Source organism: Acomys russatus, chromosome 24, assembly GCF_903995435.1.
Source record: "Acomys russatus chromosome 24, mAcoRus1.1, whole genome shotgun sequence".
Lineage (NCBI taxonomy): Eukaryota > Metazoa > Chordata > Mammalia > Rodentia > Muridae > Acomys > Acomys russatus.
Genome location: NC_067160.1, coordinates 51,899,340 through 51,919,198, shown reverse-complemented (window position 1 = coordinate 51,919,198; position 19,859 = coordinate 51,899,340). Strand labels below are relative to the sequence as shown.

The window sequence follows — 19,859 nt, the reverse complement described above, 5'->3', positions numbered from 1 at the left end:
CCCACAGCTCTGGCGAGCTATAGTTCACACTGAATGAGTGAGGTGGCACGAACCCATAATCCCAGCACTTAGAAGGCTGAGGCAGGAGGATGACTGAGAGCCCATGGGCAGCCTGGCCTGTATAGTGAGCTTCAAGCCAAGCCTACACTGTGAGACTAATCTAAAAAAGAAAACTTTAAAAAGGTGGAGTAAGGAGTATAGACTAGAGAGATGGCTCAGTGGTAAAGAGCACTGCTCTTAAAAAAATAAAAAGAAAAATAAAAAGAACACTGCTCTTCCAGAAGACAGGAGTTCAGTTCTTAGCACCCATGTCAGAAAGCTCACAACTTCCTTTAACTCCAGTTCCATGCATGCCCAATGCCCTCTTCTGGCCTCTGTGAGTACATACACTCACATGAACATAACTCACACAGATAACACACACTTGCACATAATTTAAAATAAATCTTTTAAAAAGAAAGAAGTCCTGATCTGAGTAGTTGTTGATAAAATCATGCAGTTGTGCAAGCCGAGCCACCGCCACACCTGGCAGATTTCTATCAGCTCAGGACTTCCTGCTTCCAGAATGGCCCCAGGCCCACTAGGGACATGTCTCCTACGTCTCCAGATTTCCTCTTCTAGAACTTTCACATGAATGGGATCCCAGGGAGGTAAATTTTACATAGATTTCCTAGGGTTTCCACACACAGGACCGTCTGTGTGTCACATATGAACGAAGTCCTCTTCTTTTCCAGGCCACACTTTGGCTCCCTTGCCCTGCCTGTTGCACCAGTCACTCTAGAAAATCACCCTCCTCCCCAGCCTACCTAAGCCCAATGTGGGCGGAGAGCCTCTGCCCTCTCCATCAGATGTGAGGACAACTGTCTGTCCTGCTGAGGGGGTGCCTTTATCCTGAGTTTGTTAGGCTCTTTTGTCGCGGATGGGATAGACCCGGCGACAGACAAAGCCTTGTGTATCCTATGCTTGCTTAGAACAGCCAGAAACCCTGAGCTTAGAAGACAACAGAAAAACAAACAAACAAAACAAAAACCCGAAGGAGAAAGTCAGGGACATGGATGTTCCAAGGGCCAATGGATCAGGATGCATGAATCTCCTCAGACACACTGGATGAGGCTGGGAGCTAACATTTGGAAATATAGCTAGGATCTCACACACACACACACACACACACACACACACACACACACAGAAGCCCAACAAAAGCCCCTTCTCTCTAGCTAAAGGAGAGAATGGCAAGACTGATGAGATGGCTCAGGAGGTAAAGGCGAGTTTACTACAAAGAGAGACAGCCTGAGTTCAATCTCCGGGACTCATGTGGTGGAAGGAGAAAACCCCCAACTACCAGTGGTCCTCTGACCTCCACATTTGTAGCACATGTGTCCCTATGTACACACACATACACACACAACCTATACACATCTACCATTGCCACTATCACCACACAACATATGACATACACACACACACACAAATAAATTTTAAAATGTTTAACTCTGTGTGTGTTTGTGGGTATATGCACACGAGTGCAGCAGCTGCAGGGGCCAGAGTGGGAGTTACAGGCAGTTATGCGTCACAGGGATTCTGGGAACCAAACTCTGCCCTCTGCAGGAACAGTATGCAGTCTTGACCCCTGAGCCGTCTCTCCAGCCCCTAAATAGATAAATGTAATTTACATTAAAAATTTAAATAGAAAAAGAAGAAACAGATAACAAGGCAGGGAGATAAGTTGTTCTAATTACCGTGGGAATCACTACGCTCACGCGTTGCCCCACCCACCCCCCCCCCCGTGCCATGCATAGATAAAGTGCAGTCCTTATTTCCCCCACACCCTGAATAGGGACGGTCATTGTTCCCCACGTCAGGCCTAACGAGGGGACAGAATTGTCCCCACTTCTCTCATGAGGGAACCGTGTCACTACACTGTTAGTAGGAGCCTTGCTGGGATTCCTGAAGCCCCAGGCTGCCCAAGAATGCTGAGACGCCCTCAGTGTTCTGGGATGTCAGCAGAGGCCGCGGAGGACCACACCTGACAGTGATGGCCATGTCTTCTTTCCCTGTGGAGGAGGGAAGTTGACGCGGACCACTTCCATTACTGCAATGCTCAAAACATTTGCTTCCAGCTGCAATGGAAACCCCATGGCTCAATCAGGAACCAGGAAATCCTCAGCCTGAAGGCACAGTGACTGCCAGCCTACACAGGAGAAAGCACACGTGTGACTCACCAAAGAGCTGAAAGTGGCCATCACAAAACTGCTTCAACCAAACATTGTGACCCTGATAGAAAACATGGAGACAAATTTCAACCTCCTGTGGCTGTGGAGAGGGTCAGAGATGCGTGTCTCTCCACCTCCACCTGCAGCTCTCACCTCCACTGGAGACGAAGGAAGCAGCCAGCCCACCTCCTTCACGCTCCCTCCTGGCAGGTTCTCCAGTCTCCTCAGCCAGGCTGCTAGAGTGGCCATTTGTCTCGTCCACTGAAAATGCAGCTGGGCACAGGACTCGGTAGCACATGCATGCCTGTCATCCCAGCAAAGGAGACAGAGGTGGGCGGATCGCTGTGAGTTTGAAGCCAGCCTGGTTTAAAAAGTGAGTCCAGGAAAACTAAACAAAAAGAAAAAAGAAGAAAAAAAGAAAAGAGAAGACTCAGAGATTAAGAGCACTGTCTGCTCTTCCAGAAGTCCTCAGTTCAATTCCCGGCAACTACATGGTCGCTCACAACCATCTACAGTGAGATCTGGTGCCCTCTTTTGGCCTGCTTGCATACATGCAGGCAGGATATTGTATAAGTAATAAATAAATAATCTTAAAAAAAAAAAAGAAAGAAAGAAAGAAAGGAAAGAAAAGGAAAAGAAAAGAAAAGAGAAAATGCAGCCGGGCCCTGGTGACAGAAAGCTGCTGGCTTTCACAGCTGGCCTGCAGGGATGACATGTGGGCAGAAGGCTGCATGGCACCAAAGTTCTAGAAACTTTTTGTATATTGTGGGTCTTTGGCTAGTTTCTTGGGCCCTGAAGTCATTTTTGTCAATTCTGTTGAAGTTTTATACATTTTTTGTGGGGGGGGGCGTGGTTGATGACACTTTGCTCAGCCTCCGCTACAGAGTGTTTTCTCTCTCTTGTTGTTTTGTTTTCATCTTTCAAGATGTAAAACGTCTTATTGTGCGTGTGTGAACCATCTCTCCAGCCCTTCATCTTCATGTAAATGGAGTCCTGGTGCTGGGGCAGGCTTGGTGGCAGAGCACTCATCTTGTGTGCGTATGTAGCCCAGGGTTCCCAGCTCCATCAAAAGCAGGAAGAAGCCTTAGCAAGGATTGTGTCACAGGCCCAACCCCCTTCACACAACTCTGTGACACCATCCATGCTGTTGGAATCTCTCCCTTCCTTTTTGTGGCTGTATGGCTTCCCACCAAGTGGTCACCATTGCTTCCGTGTTCCCCAGCGGATCCTTTCCAGTTTGGGGGACTTTGAGCACCTTGCTAAGGAGATTCATATGGTTGGGGAGCACACCAGCATTTCTCTTGGGATGAGTCACAAGGTCACACACAACACACACATGCTCAGCTTTTGTAGAACTAGCTAAGACTCGGCTCCTCAAGACAGACTCACCTATGGCGAGCACAGCGTGATCAGGCTAAAAAGGAGCTTTAGAAGCCATCTTAGACTATCTTAGCAGGCCCCAGAGGAGACACAGGTTCTTATAAAAGAGAGGCAAAATGGAGTTAGCAGGCTGCAGAGGCAAAGGCCGCCTGAGGCGAAGGCCGCCTGAGGCTCGGGAGCCATGATACAGCCTCCAGCCAGGAAAACCACAGCCCCTGGCAGCTGCACAGGGCGGAGGCAGGCCTCCCCTCAGAGTCTCAGGAAGCAGCATAACACGTAGGCTGCTGTCCTGTGAGACTCCTTTTGGAATTCTGGCCAACAGTGAGAGAATAAATTCCTGTTGCATTGGTCCACCAGCTTGGCGCCAGTTTGTTCAGGCTCAAGGCTCGCTGCAGAGGCATCCCTGCACTTTTACCCACAGTGCACAAATACACCAGGGCCAGGCACCTCCCACCTGCTCTGCTTCCGTCACGTCACCTTCACGGGTGAGTAGATAGGAGCTATTAACCCATGTTACAGAGAGGAAAACAGGGTCAGGTCCATTCATTCAAGGGCCATCAACCCAGGTGGTTCTGGAAAGTGCTTTGCAACCATTGGACGTGGTCTAAATATCTAGTCACTGGGGCTCCATGTACAAAATCACAACAGAGGTAAATAGTGGAATATACTATATAGTTCTAAAAAATGAACATTGTGTGAAGGTGGCTATCGTCTAAATGTTAAGAAAGGGAGTACATGCAATATGACCATATGGTCATCGCGAGAGCATCGCAGACCATACTTACACACACTGAGACTGCTGTGACATCACTCCTTTTTTTTTGTTTGTTTTTTTTGTTTTGGTTTTTCGAGACAGAGTTTTTCTGTGTAGCCTTGGCTGTCCTGGACTTGCTATGTAGACAAGGCTGGCCTCGAACTCACAGAGATCTGCCTGCCTCTGCCTCCTGAGTGCTGAGATTAAAGACGTGTGCCACCACGCCTGGCGCGACATTACTCTTGATATGTAATTTGTGTGTGCTAGGAGGTGGTGGTGACACACACCTTTAATCCCAGCACGAGGGAGGCAGAGACAGGCAGGTCTCTGAGTTCAAGGCCAGCCTGGTCTACAGAGTAAGTTCCAGGACATCTAGGGCTACACAGAGAAACCCCTGCCTTGAGAAACCAAAAGAAAAAAAAAAATGAATACACAGGATTTGTGTGTATGTCTGTGTGTGGTTTGTGTATGAGCACATATGTGTGCAAGTGCACATGCCTGTAGACTTGCGAGAAGAGTTCAGAGGATGTAGGCAAGGGTCTTGCTTTTTATTCCCTTGAGACAGGGTCTGTCACCAAGCCCAATTTGTACCATATATGAACTCCTGGGTGTGGGATGTGGGGCCTTCTGATGGAGCAAGGTCAACCTACTGAGGGACGCACCCTTAAAGAAAACTTACCCTCCAGAAGCCAGCAGCTGACAAAGCTCCTGAGGACCGGGCCTCATAAGATCATCCCTGGTCTGTGTTAAACTGTTGAGTGGGTTGGTCCTGGGTAAATCTTGTGCAAGCAACCAGAGCTGTTGAGCGCTCATAACTTTGGAAGTCCTGTTGTATCCAGAATACACCTTTACTCTTCTCCTCCCTGACCATGGGCTCTTACAGACTTTCTGCCCTGTCTTCTGTGGTGGTCCCTGAGCCATGGGGTGGGGGCGGGGCCTTGGGTGGGGCGGGGCCTCAGAGCAGGGGCGGGGCCTCAGGGTGGGGGCCAGAACAATAGAGATGTCTCCTTTTGGACTGAGCAGAGACTATGAACCAGGGGAGTGCACACCCGGCATCTTAAACATGGGTGCTGAGGATTTGAACGCAGGTCCTCATGCTTGCACAGTGTATTCTTATGCACTGAGCCACAGACCAAGCTCTTAATATATAATCTTGCGCTGGGCATGGTGGCGCACGCCTTTAATCCCAGCACTCAGGAGGCAGAGGCACGCAGATCGCTGTGAGTTCGAGGCCAGCCTGGTCTACAAAGTGAGTCCAGGATAGCCAAGGCTACACAGAGAAACCCTGTCTCGAAAAAAAAAAAAAAAAAAAAAAAAAAAAATATATATATATATATATATATATATATATATATATATATAAATAATTGGGCGGGGCGGGGTGGCGCGACAAAATCAAATGTGTGATGACATCAGGAAGCAAAAGCAGCAGTGTGCACACAGGACCATAGCCTCATGGGAAAGGCATGTGTAAGACAGTGCAGAGACCTACAGCTGAAGGGCAGGCATGTGTGTGACTCTCAAACCCTTCACACCTGTGGTGTTTTCTAATGCTCTACAAGAGCATGGACCACTGGAACAGGCAAGGCTGTTCCTAAAACCCGCCCCATCCTCCTGCAGGTGCCCCAGTGTTCCAGGTGGAGCCCCGGGACCTGACAGTGAGGTCCGGTGCAGATGTGGAGCTGCAGTGCCAGGCTACTGGAGAGCCTGTGCCCGCAATCGAGTGGCTCCGGGCAGGTCGGCCACTACGGGCTGGCCGGAGGCTCCGGACCCTGTCAGACGGGAGCCTCTGGCTGGAGCGGGTGGAAGCGGGAGATGCTGGAGTTTATGAGTGTGTCGCCCACAACCTTCTGGGCTCGGCCACAGCCCGGGCACTGCTCGCTGTGAGAGGTAAGTGGTGTCCCTGCGTAGACCTCCAGCGGAGCCTGGACCACTCCCCTGTAGGCTTCTCAATTCTTTGCTTAGTTAAGACTGAGGATGAACCAGCTGGGAATCCTACGCACTCCTTGTCTGAGGAAACTGAATCTCAGAAGGGCTAAGCATTTACCGCTCACCTTGGCCAGGGAACCTGGCTGTTCTGGGCCGTCTGGCATTGGCCCACGTCCTCCATTTGAGCACCCCATGACTCCATGAGGAAAGCAGAAGCAAATAAGAGCACTCACGATGGCCTTGGGGAGCTTGCTGTGAACATGGTGAGCTAGTGCTCCTCACACAGGGCCATGGTAGGTCATCAAAATGAATGGCAGCTTACTGATATTACTGACCCCCCACCCCCACTGAGATTCCTTAAGCAGTCCTTAGAGTCGGGCTAAAGTTTAATATTGAAAGGAGGTGTCCTGAGAAACCACAGTAGCAGCTGGGCATGGTGGCTCATGCCTTTAATCCCAGCACTTGGGAGGCAGAGGCAGGCGGATCGCTGTGAGTTCGAGGCCAGCCTGGTCTACAAAGTGAGTCTAGGCCAGCCAAGGTTACACAGAGAAACCCTGTCTTGAAAAACAAAACAGAGAGAGAGAGAGAGAGAGAGAGAGAGAGAGAGAGGGAGAGAGAGAGAGAGAGAGAGGCCACAGTAAACCAGCTCAGACCAAGGTAAAGAAGTCACAGAATACTGTTTCTGGATTGTTTGCCTCTGTACCAAATACCCCATGCGCATGGGTTTATATTTCCTGTCAAAGACAACAATCCATTTCCATACCCAGTGTCAGAATCTCTTTCCATAGGGCCCTTCTATAGCCCTGTCCGTGGCAGACATCACCAATCAACTGCATACAATGTCAGAATCTTCACCAGTCTTTTTTGTTTGTTTGTTTTTCGAGACAGGGTTTCTCTATGCAGCCCTGGCTGTTCTGGACTCACTTTGTAGACCAGGCTGGCCTCGAACTCACAATGATCCACCTGCCTCTGCCTCCCAAGTGCTGGGATTAAAGGCACACACCACCACGCCCGGCTTGGCAAGGTGACTTCAATGTCAAAATCTTTTTCTCCATAGAACCCTTCTCTGACCCTGTCCACGGCAGACATCACCAATCTATCTCCACCTAGTGTCACAATCTCTCTCCATAGAACCCTTCTCTGACCCTGTCCATGGCAGACATCACCAATCTATCTCCACCCAGTGTCACAATCTCTCTCCATAGAACCCTTCTCTGACCCTGTTCACGGCAGACATCACCAATCTATCTCCACCCAGTGTCACAATCTCTCTCCATAGAACCCTTCTCTGACCCTGTCCACAGCAGACATCACCAATCTATCTCCACCCAGTGTCACAATCTCTCTCCATAGAACCCTTCTCCAGCCAGCACCTCTTAAGAAATTGGGATTTGACATTTGTCAAGAAAATGAAGAACCTTTCTGGTCCCTAGTTCCCTCATCTGTAATACGGGGGAAATGCTAATAGATGGTTCTTGAACACTTACAGGAAGTTGCTGGCTCAGGGTGACTTCAGGTCTGAGGGACTTCTGTCTGTTTCAGAACTTGGTCCCAACTCTTCCTCTCTCCCCCTGACAAGCTCCCAGTTCAAACCACAGCTGTGGTCTCTGTGTTAGTTTCTGAAGTGGCCATAGCAAAGTCCTACAGACTGGGGCCTAATTAACTCACACTGTCAGTTTTAGGGGCCTGTCCAAGATCAAAGCCTGGGAAGGGTTAGCTCCTCCTGAGGCTACTCAGAAGAATCTGACCCTGCCTTCTGTCTTCCTCTGGCCATCCCTGGAATTCCTTGGCATTTGTTTGAATGAGAGCGGGGGGGGGGGGGGTGAGGGCAGGGGGGGTCCCCATGGGCTCATGTGTTTGAATGCTGCACCCCCCCAGTTGTTGAGCTGTTTGTAAGGATTAGAGGGTGTGGCCTTGTTGAAGGAGGTGTGTCACTGGGGGTGGGGGTGGGCTTTGAGGTTTCAAAAGCCCACACCAGGCCCACTGTCTCTCTGCCTGCTGCCTGTAAGTCAGGATGTAAAGCTCTCAGCTTCTGCTCCAGTGCTATGCCTGTCTGCTTCCCGCCATGATAACCATGGATTAAGCCTCTGAAACTGTAAGCGAGCCCCCAATTAAATGCATTCTTTTGTTAGAAATGCCTTGGCCATACTGTCTCTTCACAGCAATAGAACAGTAACTACAGACAGCCTCTACTTTTCTGGGTTTTTTTTTTTTTTTTAAGCCACCAGGCATCCTGGACCAGGGGCTCACCCCATGACCTCATTTCCACATGCTGTCCTCTGTGGGGACCCCACTTGTAAATGAGGTCACATCCTCAGGGCCTGGGGTTAGAGCACCGAGATGTGAAAGAGGGGATGGAGTGGGGAACGAGTCAAGCCATCGCGGCTCTTTATTTAGTGGAAATAATTATTTTCCTTCATATATGCTAATTATGGAAAGGCCAGATATGATAGAAATTTGAAATCAGATAGTTATTACCCATAATTCATTTACAGAAAGTGCCTAGGTTTTTTACTCTTTTGTCAGTTTTTTACTCTTTTGTCTCCGAGGTGGTATGCGTGTCACAGCATGTGAGTGGACAGCAGGCGACAACTGTTCCCTCTTTCCTCCCAAGCTTAGGCAATTCTTGGTAACTTGGTTTAGCTCCGTTTTGTGACAGTCTCACTCTGTAGCCCAGGCTGGCCCTAGAACTCACAACCATCCTCCTGCCTCAGCCTCCCCCAGGGATGGTATGACAGGCACAAGCCACCATGCCTGGCTCCAGTTTTTTGTTTGTTTGTTTGTTTCTCTTCGGTTGTAAATTGATAGGCTCTTGCTTCCTCTGGCATTCATAGGCTCGCTTTAAGATTCGCTCCTTTTTCTGACTGTCTTGGATGGCATCCCTCCATCCCTCCATCTCTCAAGCCTGTTTTGTTTGTTGTTGCTTTTCATTTGTTTGGTTGGTTCTGGTTTTGCAGTCTTGGGGATGGAACCAGCTAGGCAAGCACTGAGTTCTCCCCACCCTCCAACCCCACCCCACCCCACCCCACCCCTACAAACCTGCCTCATCAGCATAGGAGCACGCCCTATCCCTGACTGTTGGGGGGAGGGTGGAATAAGGAGATGCTGCTGAGACTCAAGTCTGAAAATTAGCTTGCAGTTCCAGGGCTCAGAGCTCCTGTGGCCTCCAGGGATCTGAGTCATGCCAGCTCCCTCCCTGTCCCCTCTTATAAATCAGATATTGATGAGAAGCATTCCAGATGGGCATCGTCAGATGCCACTGGAGGCTGCACTTCCTAGAACCTAGCATTAGCCAGTCCTGATTGACCATTTAAGACCTTGGCCATGAAATGTTCTGTGTTATATTTTTTTTGACAGCTCATCTGCAATTTTTTGTTAATTTCCCCGGAGGGCTGGTGAGTGGAGAGCCAGGCTCCCTCTGTCTTGTGCTCCCTGGAAGGCCATCTGCCCAAAGGAGGCAGCTGGCTCATTAGGCAAAGGAAGCAGGGGGCCCCCTGGGCCTGTCTCATCCATTGAATTTGTGCAAGAGAGCATCTGCTTGGGCCGCCTGGCAGCCAGAGCAGCTGCAGGCCAGCTGGAGCCAGGGCCCGCGATGGAATGAGCATGTTCTGGTGATGGCACTCAGTTGTGGCATGGTGCCCTGTGCCTGCAGCATACTAACCCTTGGCATTGTAGCTCCTGGCAATTTTGAGAGCAACAGGTAGACCTATCTCCTCAGTTTACAGACAAGCCAACTTGATTCGACCCAGGGACATGACTTGCCCAGCTTTGTGTATGTGTGTGCGTGTATGTGTGTGTGTGTGTGTGTGCAGGTGTGTCTGTGCAGGTGCATGTGTGTGCAGGTGCAGGTGTACATGTGCAGGTGAGTGCAGGTGCATGTGTGCAGGTGCATGTGTATGCAGGTACATATGTGTGCAGGTGCATATGTGTGTTGGGTGTATTGTGTGCCGGTGCATAAGGAGGCCAGATGACAACTTGTGTTATTCCCCAGGAGCTGTCCACTGTGTTTTTGACCCAGAATCCTTCACTGAGCCCATTAGACTAGGCCAACTGCCAGTGAGCCCCAGGGATCCACCCTTGCCTCTGCCGTCTCTGCCTCCCCAGCACCAGGATTACAAGTGTATACTACCATGGCTGGCATTTTTATGTGGGTTCTGGGGACCAAGCTCAGGTCTTCTTGCTTGCATGACAAGCACCTTACCAGCTGAGCCCTCTCCCAAGACTCAACCTCCTTTGTTTTAGAGCCAGGATCTTCTGTGCCTTGAGTCTATTGCCTATTAGCTGTGTGTCTTTGGACAAGTTACCATGCCTTTCTGAGCCTCAGTCTCCACTCCAATGAAATGGGGATAGTGACAATGCCTTTGCATGGAAGGCTCAGAGTGGATTAACGTGTGTCACTATTGTTTGTTTCCTGCCTCACAGGGGAGCCCCAGGGCAGCCGGGGTAGCATGCTGGGCATCATTAATGGCCGGGAGTTTGATATGGCTACTCTCAACATCAGTGTGCGACAGGAGGGCAGTTCTGAGGTCCCTACCATCTGGAGCAGCATCAATCACATCCCAGCAAGCGTGGGTATGTGGACTGGACCCACACAACAGAAAATGGCATTCTAAGGCTTGCTTGGGGCCCAGTGCCTGAAGTTAGGACTGTCTTCAACAGCTGCAGTCAGACAGGGAGAGAGTGATGTGAGCAGCATCCTGCATCAGGAGCCACTTACACTTGGGGAGGGCATAGAAGAGTAAAGAATCACCAGGAATGATTGGCAGGTGTGAGCTGGAGGGGACAGACAGAAAGAAAGATGCAGAGTCCCATCATCTAAGAAGCAGGAGGGGGCTAGGCATGGTGGCACATGCCTTTGATCCCAGCACTCAGGAGGCAGAGGCAGGTGGATCGCTGTGAGTTCAAGGCCAGCCTGGTCTACAAAGGGAGTCCAGGACAACCAAGGCTACACAGAAAAACCCTGTCTCAAAAAACAAAACAAAGCAGAGAATGAGGAGGAGGAGGAGGAGGAGAAATGCACCTGCTCACAGGTTCAGGAAGCAGGGTGTCCCGAGCAGAGAGTACCGAGGCTGCTCAGAGGTCCTGTCTTGGCAGGGCTGGTGAAGACCCTGTCTTCACAGACCCAAGGCCCCTTCCAAGGCCCCAGTGCAGGGAAAGGTCAAGCCAAGTTCTCTCTAGGGACAGCTCTTCAGAAGCCACAGTTGTTGGTTTTGTTTGTCTTTGCTTTAGAGTCATTTGTTTTAATATCTTGCCTGCATATACCTACGTATGTACAACCATGTGCAAGCCTGGTGCCTGCAGAGACCAGAAAAGGCTGTTGGGTCCCCCTGGAACTTGCGTTACAGATGGTTGTGAGCCACTGTGTGGGTGCTGGGAGTTGAAGCCAGAGTCCCTGCAAAAACAGCAAATCCTTTTAACTGGAGATGTCCCTTCGTCATAGGTTAGGGGACTTCAACTACCCAGACTCCAAGCCACTGTCAACAGAGACCAAATTAGGCAAGATGCTGCCTATGTGTGGCTGCTGCTCCAGCTGAAGGAACCAGGGAGAACCATCTAGGCCTAGGTCCAGTGAGCTTGGCACTAGTGGGACCAGTTGGAAAGGTTCTGCCCCCTTCAGGAATATAGTGCCCTCCTGTCACCCCATTATGTCCCTGACCCTGACCCTGTGAGTGGGCAGTGTTCCCCTGGACCGGTCTGTAGCCTCTCCTAGCCCCAAAGGACCAGATGTCACGTGGCAGCCAGGGCAGTCAATGGCTCAGAACACTTCATCTTCTCCCAGGCTCGCACAGAAGTTGTCTATAGCACAGGAAACTTAGTTGATCATCAACTCAGGCAGCGTGTAGTGACAGCCATTGCACCCCACGAGCGGTGGAGCCTATCAATCTGGTTTTTGTTGAACCTGGCTAAATATCACATCCCGTGCATTTCTTTATTATGTTTGCTTTGCTAACTGCGCCATAAAGTAGATGTTTGATTTTGCTATCTCCAAGGGTCTGCTAAAGTAACTGGCATGGGTAGTCACAGACCAAGCATAGGCAGGGGGGAAAAGGCTGGGCCTTCGGGAGCAAAGGGGAGCCACAGAGGGATCTATAGCTGGGGGGGAGGGCAGGGGAGTGGCTGCCCCAAAGCTCCAGTCCTAACATGACGTCATGGCGTCTGCATTCTGCTGTATCCAGGCCCTCTACTGCGGGTGCTGGTGGTCACTATTGCCCCCATCTACTGGGCCCTGGCTAGAGAGAGCGGAGAGGCCTTAAATGGCTACTCTCTGACGGGTGGCAACTTCCGGCAGGAGTCACACATGGAATTTTCTACAGGTGAGCGTAGTCTTCTTGAAGGTGGCTGGAGGCTTGGGAGTAGGGGTGGGGGGGTGGAGGTGAGGGGGGGTGTCGGGGGTGGGGAAGGGGAGAGCAGGGCCTGAGAGATCCCAGGACTGCATCTGAGCTGACTCCAGCCTGGGTTGGCATGGTTTGCAGGAGAGCTGCTCACAATGACCCAGGTGGCCCAGGGCCTGGGGCCCGATGGACTCTTGCTCCTGGATGTTAAGATCAATGGCATGATCCCAGAGAGCCTGGCCAACGCAGATCTGCACATGCAGGTACTAGCTCTGGGCTGCTCCACCCACCCACCCTGAGCAGACAGGCCCACTTTCCTTCTTCATACCCTGGAAGCTGGTTAGGACGGGTCTCAAGTGGAAGCTGCCAGTCAGAAGCGAGCATTCCTCCCACTGCATAGAAAAGAGCATCACAGGCACCGCCTGCCCCTGGCTGGCAGCTTCTGGGCAGAAGAGGCAGAGGTGGCTTCCCCAGTCTTCCCCGTGCTCCCAGCTCCCTCCTGGCTGCTCTAAAGTTGAACCCCAACTCCTCCAGGACTTCCAGGAAGACTATGTGCAGACGGGGCCTGGCCGTCTGTTTGTGGGCTCCACGCAGCGTTTCCTCTATGACAGCTTCCCTGCCTCTCTGCGCTGCAATCACAGTATCCAGTACGATGAGGCCCTGGGCCCCCAGCCCCAGCTGGTGCAGCACCTTCGGGCCTCATCTATCAGCTCGGCCTTCGACCCTGAGGCAGAGGCCCTGCGCTTCCAGCTCACCACAGCCCTGCAAGCTGGTGAGGCCCCACTGTCCCACTTCTGCTGGACCTGCCAGGGGCCCAGCTTCAACTGGCCATTTGCACTGAGCACATGATGGAGACAGGGACATGCATGAAGTAGCAGCTTGCCTCCTCCTCTGCTCCGTCCAGCCTGGCCCCTCCCACTCTAGCAGGGGCTTTTCAGCTCCTCAAGCCACTCCGGCCCTAGCCTCCTGCCCTAGCCTCTGAAGCCTAGGCCCAAGATGCATTCCACACTCTGAGCCAAAACCACATCTCACTCCATTCTCCCAAGGTGCCTGTACCAAAGGCCCCCCGTGGTTGTGACCTCTGGTGCCCCACCTGAGCATGCCATGTAGTCACAACCAAGGGATGCTTTGAAAGTATTTTATCATTGCTTAAGGTCTTTGTGGGTGGGTGGGTGTTAACCATTGAACAGGAATGCTGGGAAGGGCAAGGCTGTAAGGCAAGGCATACCCTGATTCGAATCCCACCTGCACTACTTTCCAGCTGTGGACCTGGGGGATGGTGAGGGCACAGTGGGCAATGCCATGCCCTCACCCCCAGCGGCACAGTGGGAGTGGACTGCTAGCTTCCTAGGGTCTCCAAATGAGCAGTATAGACTCTGCCTCTAAAACCCTATCTGGCCCCCAATGGCCACCTTGCTAAGCTTGACAGTCTCTACAGTTGCTGAGGCAACCCCAGGTCTCCCTCTCTTGCTGGCTGTTGACAGCTATGGCCACCCTCTGTGCTTGGCTTCTGGATTCTCCTGAGTGCATTTTTGCATATGTTAACCTCAATCTACTTTCCTCTGATAGTCTCTCTTGAGTTTGCCTGGCTCTCTGCCTAGCCTCCCTTAAGAGCCCCCCGGAAACATCTACAAGACCAGGCAGGTCCCCACAGCCACCACCCCCAATGAACCTGGGCCAGGAGCCAGCTTGCTACCTGGCTGTCACGTGTCTGGTTCAAGACTGGGGCTCTCAGGCAGGGCCCACTGCCTTACCAGCCCAGAGAGAAAGCCCAAGATGCTCTGGGGGGAACTGGCTCCCTCAGGGTCTTCTCTTTTGCCTTACAGAAGAAAATGAAGTTGGCTGTCCTGAGGGCTTTGAGTTGGACATCCAGGGAGCATTTTGTGTTGGTGAGTCCTTCCCAGGCCCTGGTATGAGCAAGGGTGACCTCTCCTTCTGGGATGCACAGCCCACCCTGAGCCAGCTGGTGGGAAAGAGAGCCTGTGAACACAGGAGTCTCGTGTCTCCTCACCCAGACAAGGACGAATGCTTGGGGGGCCCCAGCCCCTGCTCCCACACCTGCCGCAATGCTCCTGGCCACTTCTCCTGCTCCTGCCCCACTGGCTTTGCCCTGGCCTGGGATCACAAGAACTGCAGAGGTAAGCAGCTCCAGGGGCGGGCCTTCCCAATCCTGGCCCGAGTGTGCAGCAGGCTCCTCAAGCACATATCCATGGAAGTGGCATTTTCTGGACAATATTGAGGCTTAGGTGGTGGGGTGGTGCAGACCCCCCCCCCCAGAGACAAATATGTGGTCCCTGTGTGTGTTCAGGACATTCAAGCCTGGAAGGTATCACCACTGCAGCTTCAAGTCTTGGTAACCCTGTTTTCCTGAATGACAGATCTCCCTCTGATGTCTTTCTGTAATGTCACCCCTGTCACTCCCAGCAGTGGGGCCTGACCTTACCAAGTCTCCCTTGGCTTTCTAACTGGGATCTACAACCTTACATCAGAACTACAGTCTGGGGAGCTGGAGAAATGGCTCAGTGGTTAAGAGCACCAGCTGCTCCTCCAGGGGCCCTGAGTTCAATTCCCAGCAACAACATGGTGGCTCACAACCACCTATAATGAGATCTAGTGCCCTCTTCTGGTATGCGGGTGTATATGCAGACAGAGCACTCATATAACTAAATAAATATTAAAAAAAAAAAAAGAAGAAGAAGAAGAAAGCTGGTGGCACACATCTTTAATCCTAGAACTCGGGAGGCACAGGCAGGCAGATTGCTGTGAGTTTGAGGCCAGCCTAATCTACAAAGCGAGTCCAGGACAGCCAAGGCTACACAAAGAGACCCTGTCTCAAAAAACTGAAGAAGAAGAAGAAGAACAACAACAACAACAACAACAACAACGGGCTGGGGACCTTCATGCCAGGGACTTCTAGGCTTTGTGAGGGGGCTGGGCCAGGATACAGTGATGGCTACAGGAAGGTACATGTTCACATGGCCCCCTGTGTGCTCTGCCCCCAGATGTGGATGAGTGTGTGGGAGACGCCCACCTCTGCCAGGAGGGGCAGCGCTGTGTGAACCTGCTCGGATCCTATAACTGCCTCCCTCACTGTAGGCCTGGCTTCCGGGTAACTGCAGATGGACACAGCTGTGAAGGTGACAGGGGCACAGGGCGGGGCCTGATCATATAATCCCAAGAAACCAGAGAGCATCGCTGGGCTCCGGGGCATCTAGAACTCTGTTGGCAGAAGCCCAGAGCTGAGTCTTGTCTTTTCCTTTCTTGACCCCTGCCCATCTGTGTTTGATGAGACAGCGAATAGGCCAGTGCCCTCCATTCCTGCCCTGTGCACCAGTGGCAACTGGCCTTTGCATGGTCGTGGGCATCCAAGTGCTGTCTGTGGATGGGGGACCTTTATGCATTGTGTGCTTTTATGGCACTGGGTCCATCCATGTCGTGCGGTGTTTTCCTGGGCACACTTGCACGCACGTATATTCACCCCTGATCAGACACCAGCAAGTAGCCAAAGAGACAATTCCACGGAGTCTGACGTAGAGAACCGGTGCGTTTCTGAGCTGGTACGGAGTAAGGGTGAGAGGCTACTCGCAGGGACACAGGGTCTCAGAGACAGTTGCATCCTACAGGAAGCCACCCCGCTGGGCAAGAGCTTAAAGGGTCTCCTCTTCCTTGACAAACTGTTTATATAGCCCCAAGGGAGAGCTTTGTGAGTCTTTAAGTTTCAGGAATTTTCTGGGCCTTAGGAGATTTTCACCCTCCCTCCTCCCCCAACCTACTTCCTACTTCCTCCTTCCCTCTCTCTTCCTTTCTTTCTTTTTTTTTTTTTTTTTTTTTTTTTTTTTTTTTTTTTTTGGGTTTTTTTTTTTTTTTTTTTTGGTTTGGTTTGGGTTTTTGTTGTTGTTGTTGTTTTGTTTTTATTTTGTTTTTCAAGACAGGGTTTCTCTTTGTAGCCTTGGCTGTCCTGGACTCCCTTTGTAAACCAGGCTGGCCTCAAACTCAGAGATCCACCTGCCTTTGCCTCCCAGGTGCTGGGATTAAAGGTGTGGGCCACCATGGCTGGCTCTTCTCCCTCCCTCCCTCCCTCCCTCCCTTCCTTCTTTCCTTTATCTCTTCCTGCATGCCAGGTCCTTAAATCCTCCACACTTACTACTCCCTTGCCAACACAAATAGGGTCCCTTCTTAACTCTTACATGTGAGGAACTTGTGTAAAAAGAGTATTGCCTACCTAGGACCTAGCTATGTCAGAGCTCTGCTGGGACCCTTTTTTACCCCCTTGTGGAGTCTGGACCCCGTTATCTTTTAACCTTGTGTCATGGATGATGCAAAGTACTAGCGTGCAGCCTTGTGCAGCCGCGATTAGAAAAAGAGGCAGACCAGGCCCTGCCGTTGGGGTGGGGTGGGGGGTACAGCTCTGCCAGAGGCCTCTGGGCCAGACCACTTCCATGACCATGCCTGTGACCACACCACTGCCTCCCCAGATGTGGATGAGTGTCTGGAGCAGCTGGATGAGTGTGGCTACAATCAACTCTGTGAGAATACTCCAGGTGGCCACCACTGTGGCTGCCCCAGGGGGTACCGCCAACAAGGCCACGGCCTGCCTTGCCTAGGTAAAAGGGACAGCCAACCCCCTCTCTGGGTCCTGGGTCTCACTCAGCTCTGGCTCAGGACAAGGAGTGTTTATGGTCTAGTGAGTCTGATGATGACGCGAGCAGCAGCTTAAGCCGCTCACCAGATCCTGCATAGAGGCACTGATGTGGACGCCAGGAAGTGGGGAGGTGAAGACCAGGGCAGGACCTCAGAAAGGCATAGTGGGGACAATGAATGACTGGCACTAAGGGCCATGGGGCTTGCACTCTATAGCCTGGGACGGTACTCAGATCTGGGAGGTGGCCCTGACTGCTGATCTGGGGTGACACTCAGAGCTGGGAGGTGGCCCTGACTGCTGATCTGGGGTGACACTCAGAGCTGGGAGGTGGCCCTGACTGCAGCCCTGGGGTGACATTCAGAGCTGAGACGTGGCCCTAACTGAAGACCTAGGGTCAGGGAGTACGCTGGCAACAGGATCCTTAGGAGACCAGCTTGAAGGAAATCCCTGTGTAATGTGTAAGGCATTGAATTCTGGGAAGATGGCCGGAAGCCAGAGCATAGAGGTGCCTCTCAGTCAGTCCTCAGGAGACAGAGGCAGGAGGACCATGGATTCAGGAACATTTTGAGCAAGAATCTGTCTTAAATTAATTTTTTAAAAATTTTTTTCCTTTTTTGGCTTTTCGAGACAGGGTTTCTTTGTGTAACTTTGGCTATCCTAAGCTTGCTTTGTAGACCAGGCTGGCCTCGAACTCACAGCGATCCACCTGCCTCTGCCTACCGAGTGCTAGGATTAAAGGCGTGCCCCACCACGCCTGGCCTCAATTTTTAAAAAAGATTTCTTTATTAATTATGTATGCAGTGGTCTGTCTGCATGTACATCTGCAGGCCAGAAGAGGGCACCAGATCTCATTATAGATGGTTGTGAGCCACCATGTGGTTGTTGAGAATTGAACCCAGGACCTCTGGAAGAGCAGTCAGTGCTCTTAACCTCTGAGCCTACCCCTCCCCCCATCTCAAATTTTTAAAAATTAAGAAAACAAAAACAAAAAACAAACATAAAACAAAACCCAAGGGTCAGCTGGGGTAACTGCAGGTCACAGAGCACCGTACCGCCCTCACATCCCATCTCACCCTCCTTCCACAGACATCAATGAGTGCTTACAGCTGCCCGCACCCTGTGTCTACCAGTGCCATAATCTCCAGGGTAGCTACCGATGCGTGTGCCCACCAGGCCAGACCCTCCTACGGGATGGCAGGACCTGCACCCCCCTGGAACGGAGCAGTCAAAACATTACCACTGTCAGCCACCGGAACCCATTTGTGCCCTGGCTGCGGTCTCGGATGCCCAGGCCCAATGGCTCCTACCATGCCTGGGTCTCCCTCCGGCCTGGTTCTGGAGCCCTGAGTAGTGTGGGACGGGCCTGGTGCCCACCTGGCTTCATAAGGCAGGATGGCGTGTGCACAGGTAAGGCGGGCCATGGGCACACACACACACTGTTGTCCTGGGCTCCTAGGCTGGGCATGGAGCTGGGCAAATCAGAAACCCAGAATCAATGGGCAAAGTGGGGTGGAGGCAGGAGGACATTTTGTAAGTGAGGGACAGAGCAGTGACTATGCTGATGGACAAAGGGGGTTCCAAAAGGGATACTGGGGTGATTTTCAAAGCCCTGAGGAAACCTCGCTTTGAGACCCACTCTTTCTAAGGGAGGGCTATTTGGAGGAGTGGAAGAATTGTTAACTATGAAGCTGTAGAGAGGGACTGTTGGGAGCAGAGAGTGCGGGCCTGTGGACTCTGTGGAAGCTGGCCTGGCTACACAGAGGGGACAGGACTCTGTCCGTAGAGCAGCCTCCCCCCTCCCCCCTTGCCCTGGTGATGGAGACTGGGTGCAACTTCCACTCTTCCCCATTCCAGAGACTCCTCCTGCAGCAGGCCTGGGTGAGGCAGGCAGGGGAGGGGCTGCCTGGAGCAGAGAGTATCCCTGACAGGTCCCAGAGCACATGGTCACCCAGGCAATCTGACTCATCATGTCTCTGAGCGAAATGAGGTGGAGGAGACTCCTAGGCTGAACACGTGCCTTTGAACCCCTACTACCCCCCTCTGTCCCCCTCCCCCACCCCCTCCTCCCGGACCAGACCTTGATGAGTGTCGCGTGAGGAGCCTGTGCCAGCATGCCTGCCGAAACACAGAGGGGAGCTACTATTGCCTTTGCCCCTCTGGCTACCGCCTTCTCCCCAGCGGGAAGAACTGCCAGGGTGAGCCAGCCAGAGCCAGTCCTCGCCCCTCCCAGGATTAGGGGGCTATTCGCCTCCCTAACCTTACCCATAATAAGAGGACATGCCCTGCAGAGACATCCCCCCTGGGAGGTGTAGGGGTGTAGGGGAGGGTCTATCCTTGGGGCTCAGTCAAAATGCTGGTCTTTTTCACACTGCCAGCTTCCTCTGGTCTCTCTCTCTCTCCTGCGTTCTATTTTCTCATCTCCCACCTCACCCTACTGTCCAGACATCAACGAGTGTGAGGAAGACGGCATCGAGTGTGGGCCTGGCCAGATGTGCTTCAATACCCGAGGGAGCTTCCAGTGTGTGGACACACCCTGTCCCACCTCCTACCGGCAGGGCTCCAGCCCTGGGTAAGGAAGGGCCCACTTGGCGGAGGTACAAGCGGCCGGG

At 52.1% G+C, this 19,859-nt stretch overlaps 1 protein-coding gene across 1 annotated transcript in view; it reads left to right on the top strand.

The window, feature by feature from the left end:
* Positions 1 to 19,859, top strand: part of Hmcn2 (hemicentin 2) — a 154,314-nt gene that overhangs the window by 133,356 nt on the left and 1,099 nt on the right. Inside the window, exons 86-96 of the mRNA XM_051166434.1 lie at positions 5,968 to 6,237; positions 10,699 to 10,848; positions 12,453 to 12,590; positions 12,750 to 12,871; positions 13,143 to 13,380; positions 14,435 to 14,746; positions 15,611 to 15,745; positions 17,084 to 17,212; positions 18,337 to 18,657; positions 19,326 to 19,445; positions 19,693 to 19,819. Of these exons, the coding sequence (XP_051022391.1) occupies positions 5,968 to 6,237; positions 10,699 to 10,848; positions 12,453 to 12,590; positions 12,750 to 12,871; positions 13,143 to 13,380; positions 14,435 to 14,746; positions 15,611 to 15,745; positions 17,084 to 17,212; positions 18,337 to 18,657; positions 19,326 to 19,445; positions 19,693 to 19,819 (2,062 nt within the window). The remainder of the gene's footprint in view (positions 1 to 5,967; positions 6,238 to 10,698; positions 10,849 to 12,452; positions 12,591 to 12,749; positions 12,872 to 13,142; positions 13,381 to 14,434; positions 14,747 to 15,610; positions 15,746 to 17,083; positions 17,213 to 18,336; positions 18,658 to 19,325; positions 19,446 to 19,692; positions 19,820 to 19,859) is intronic.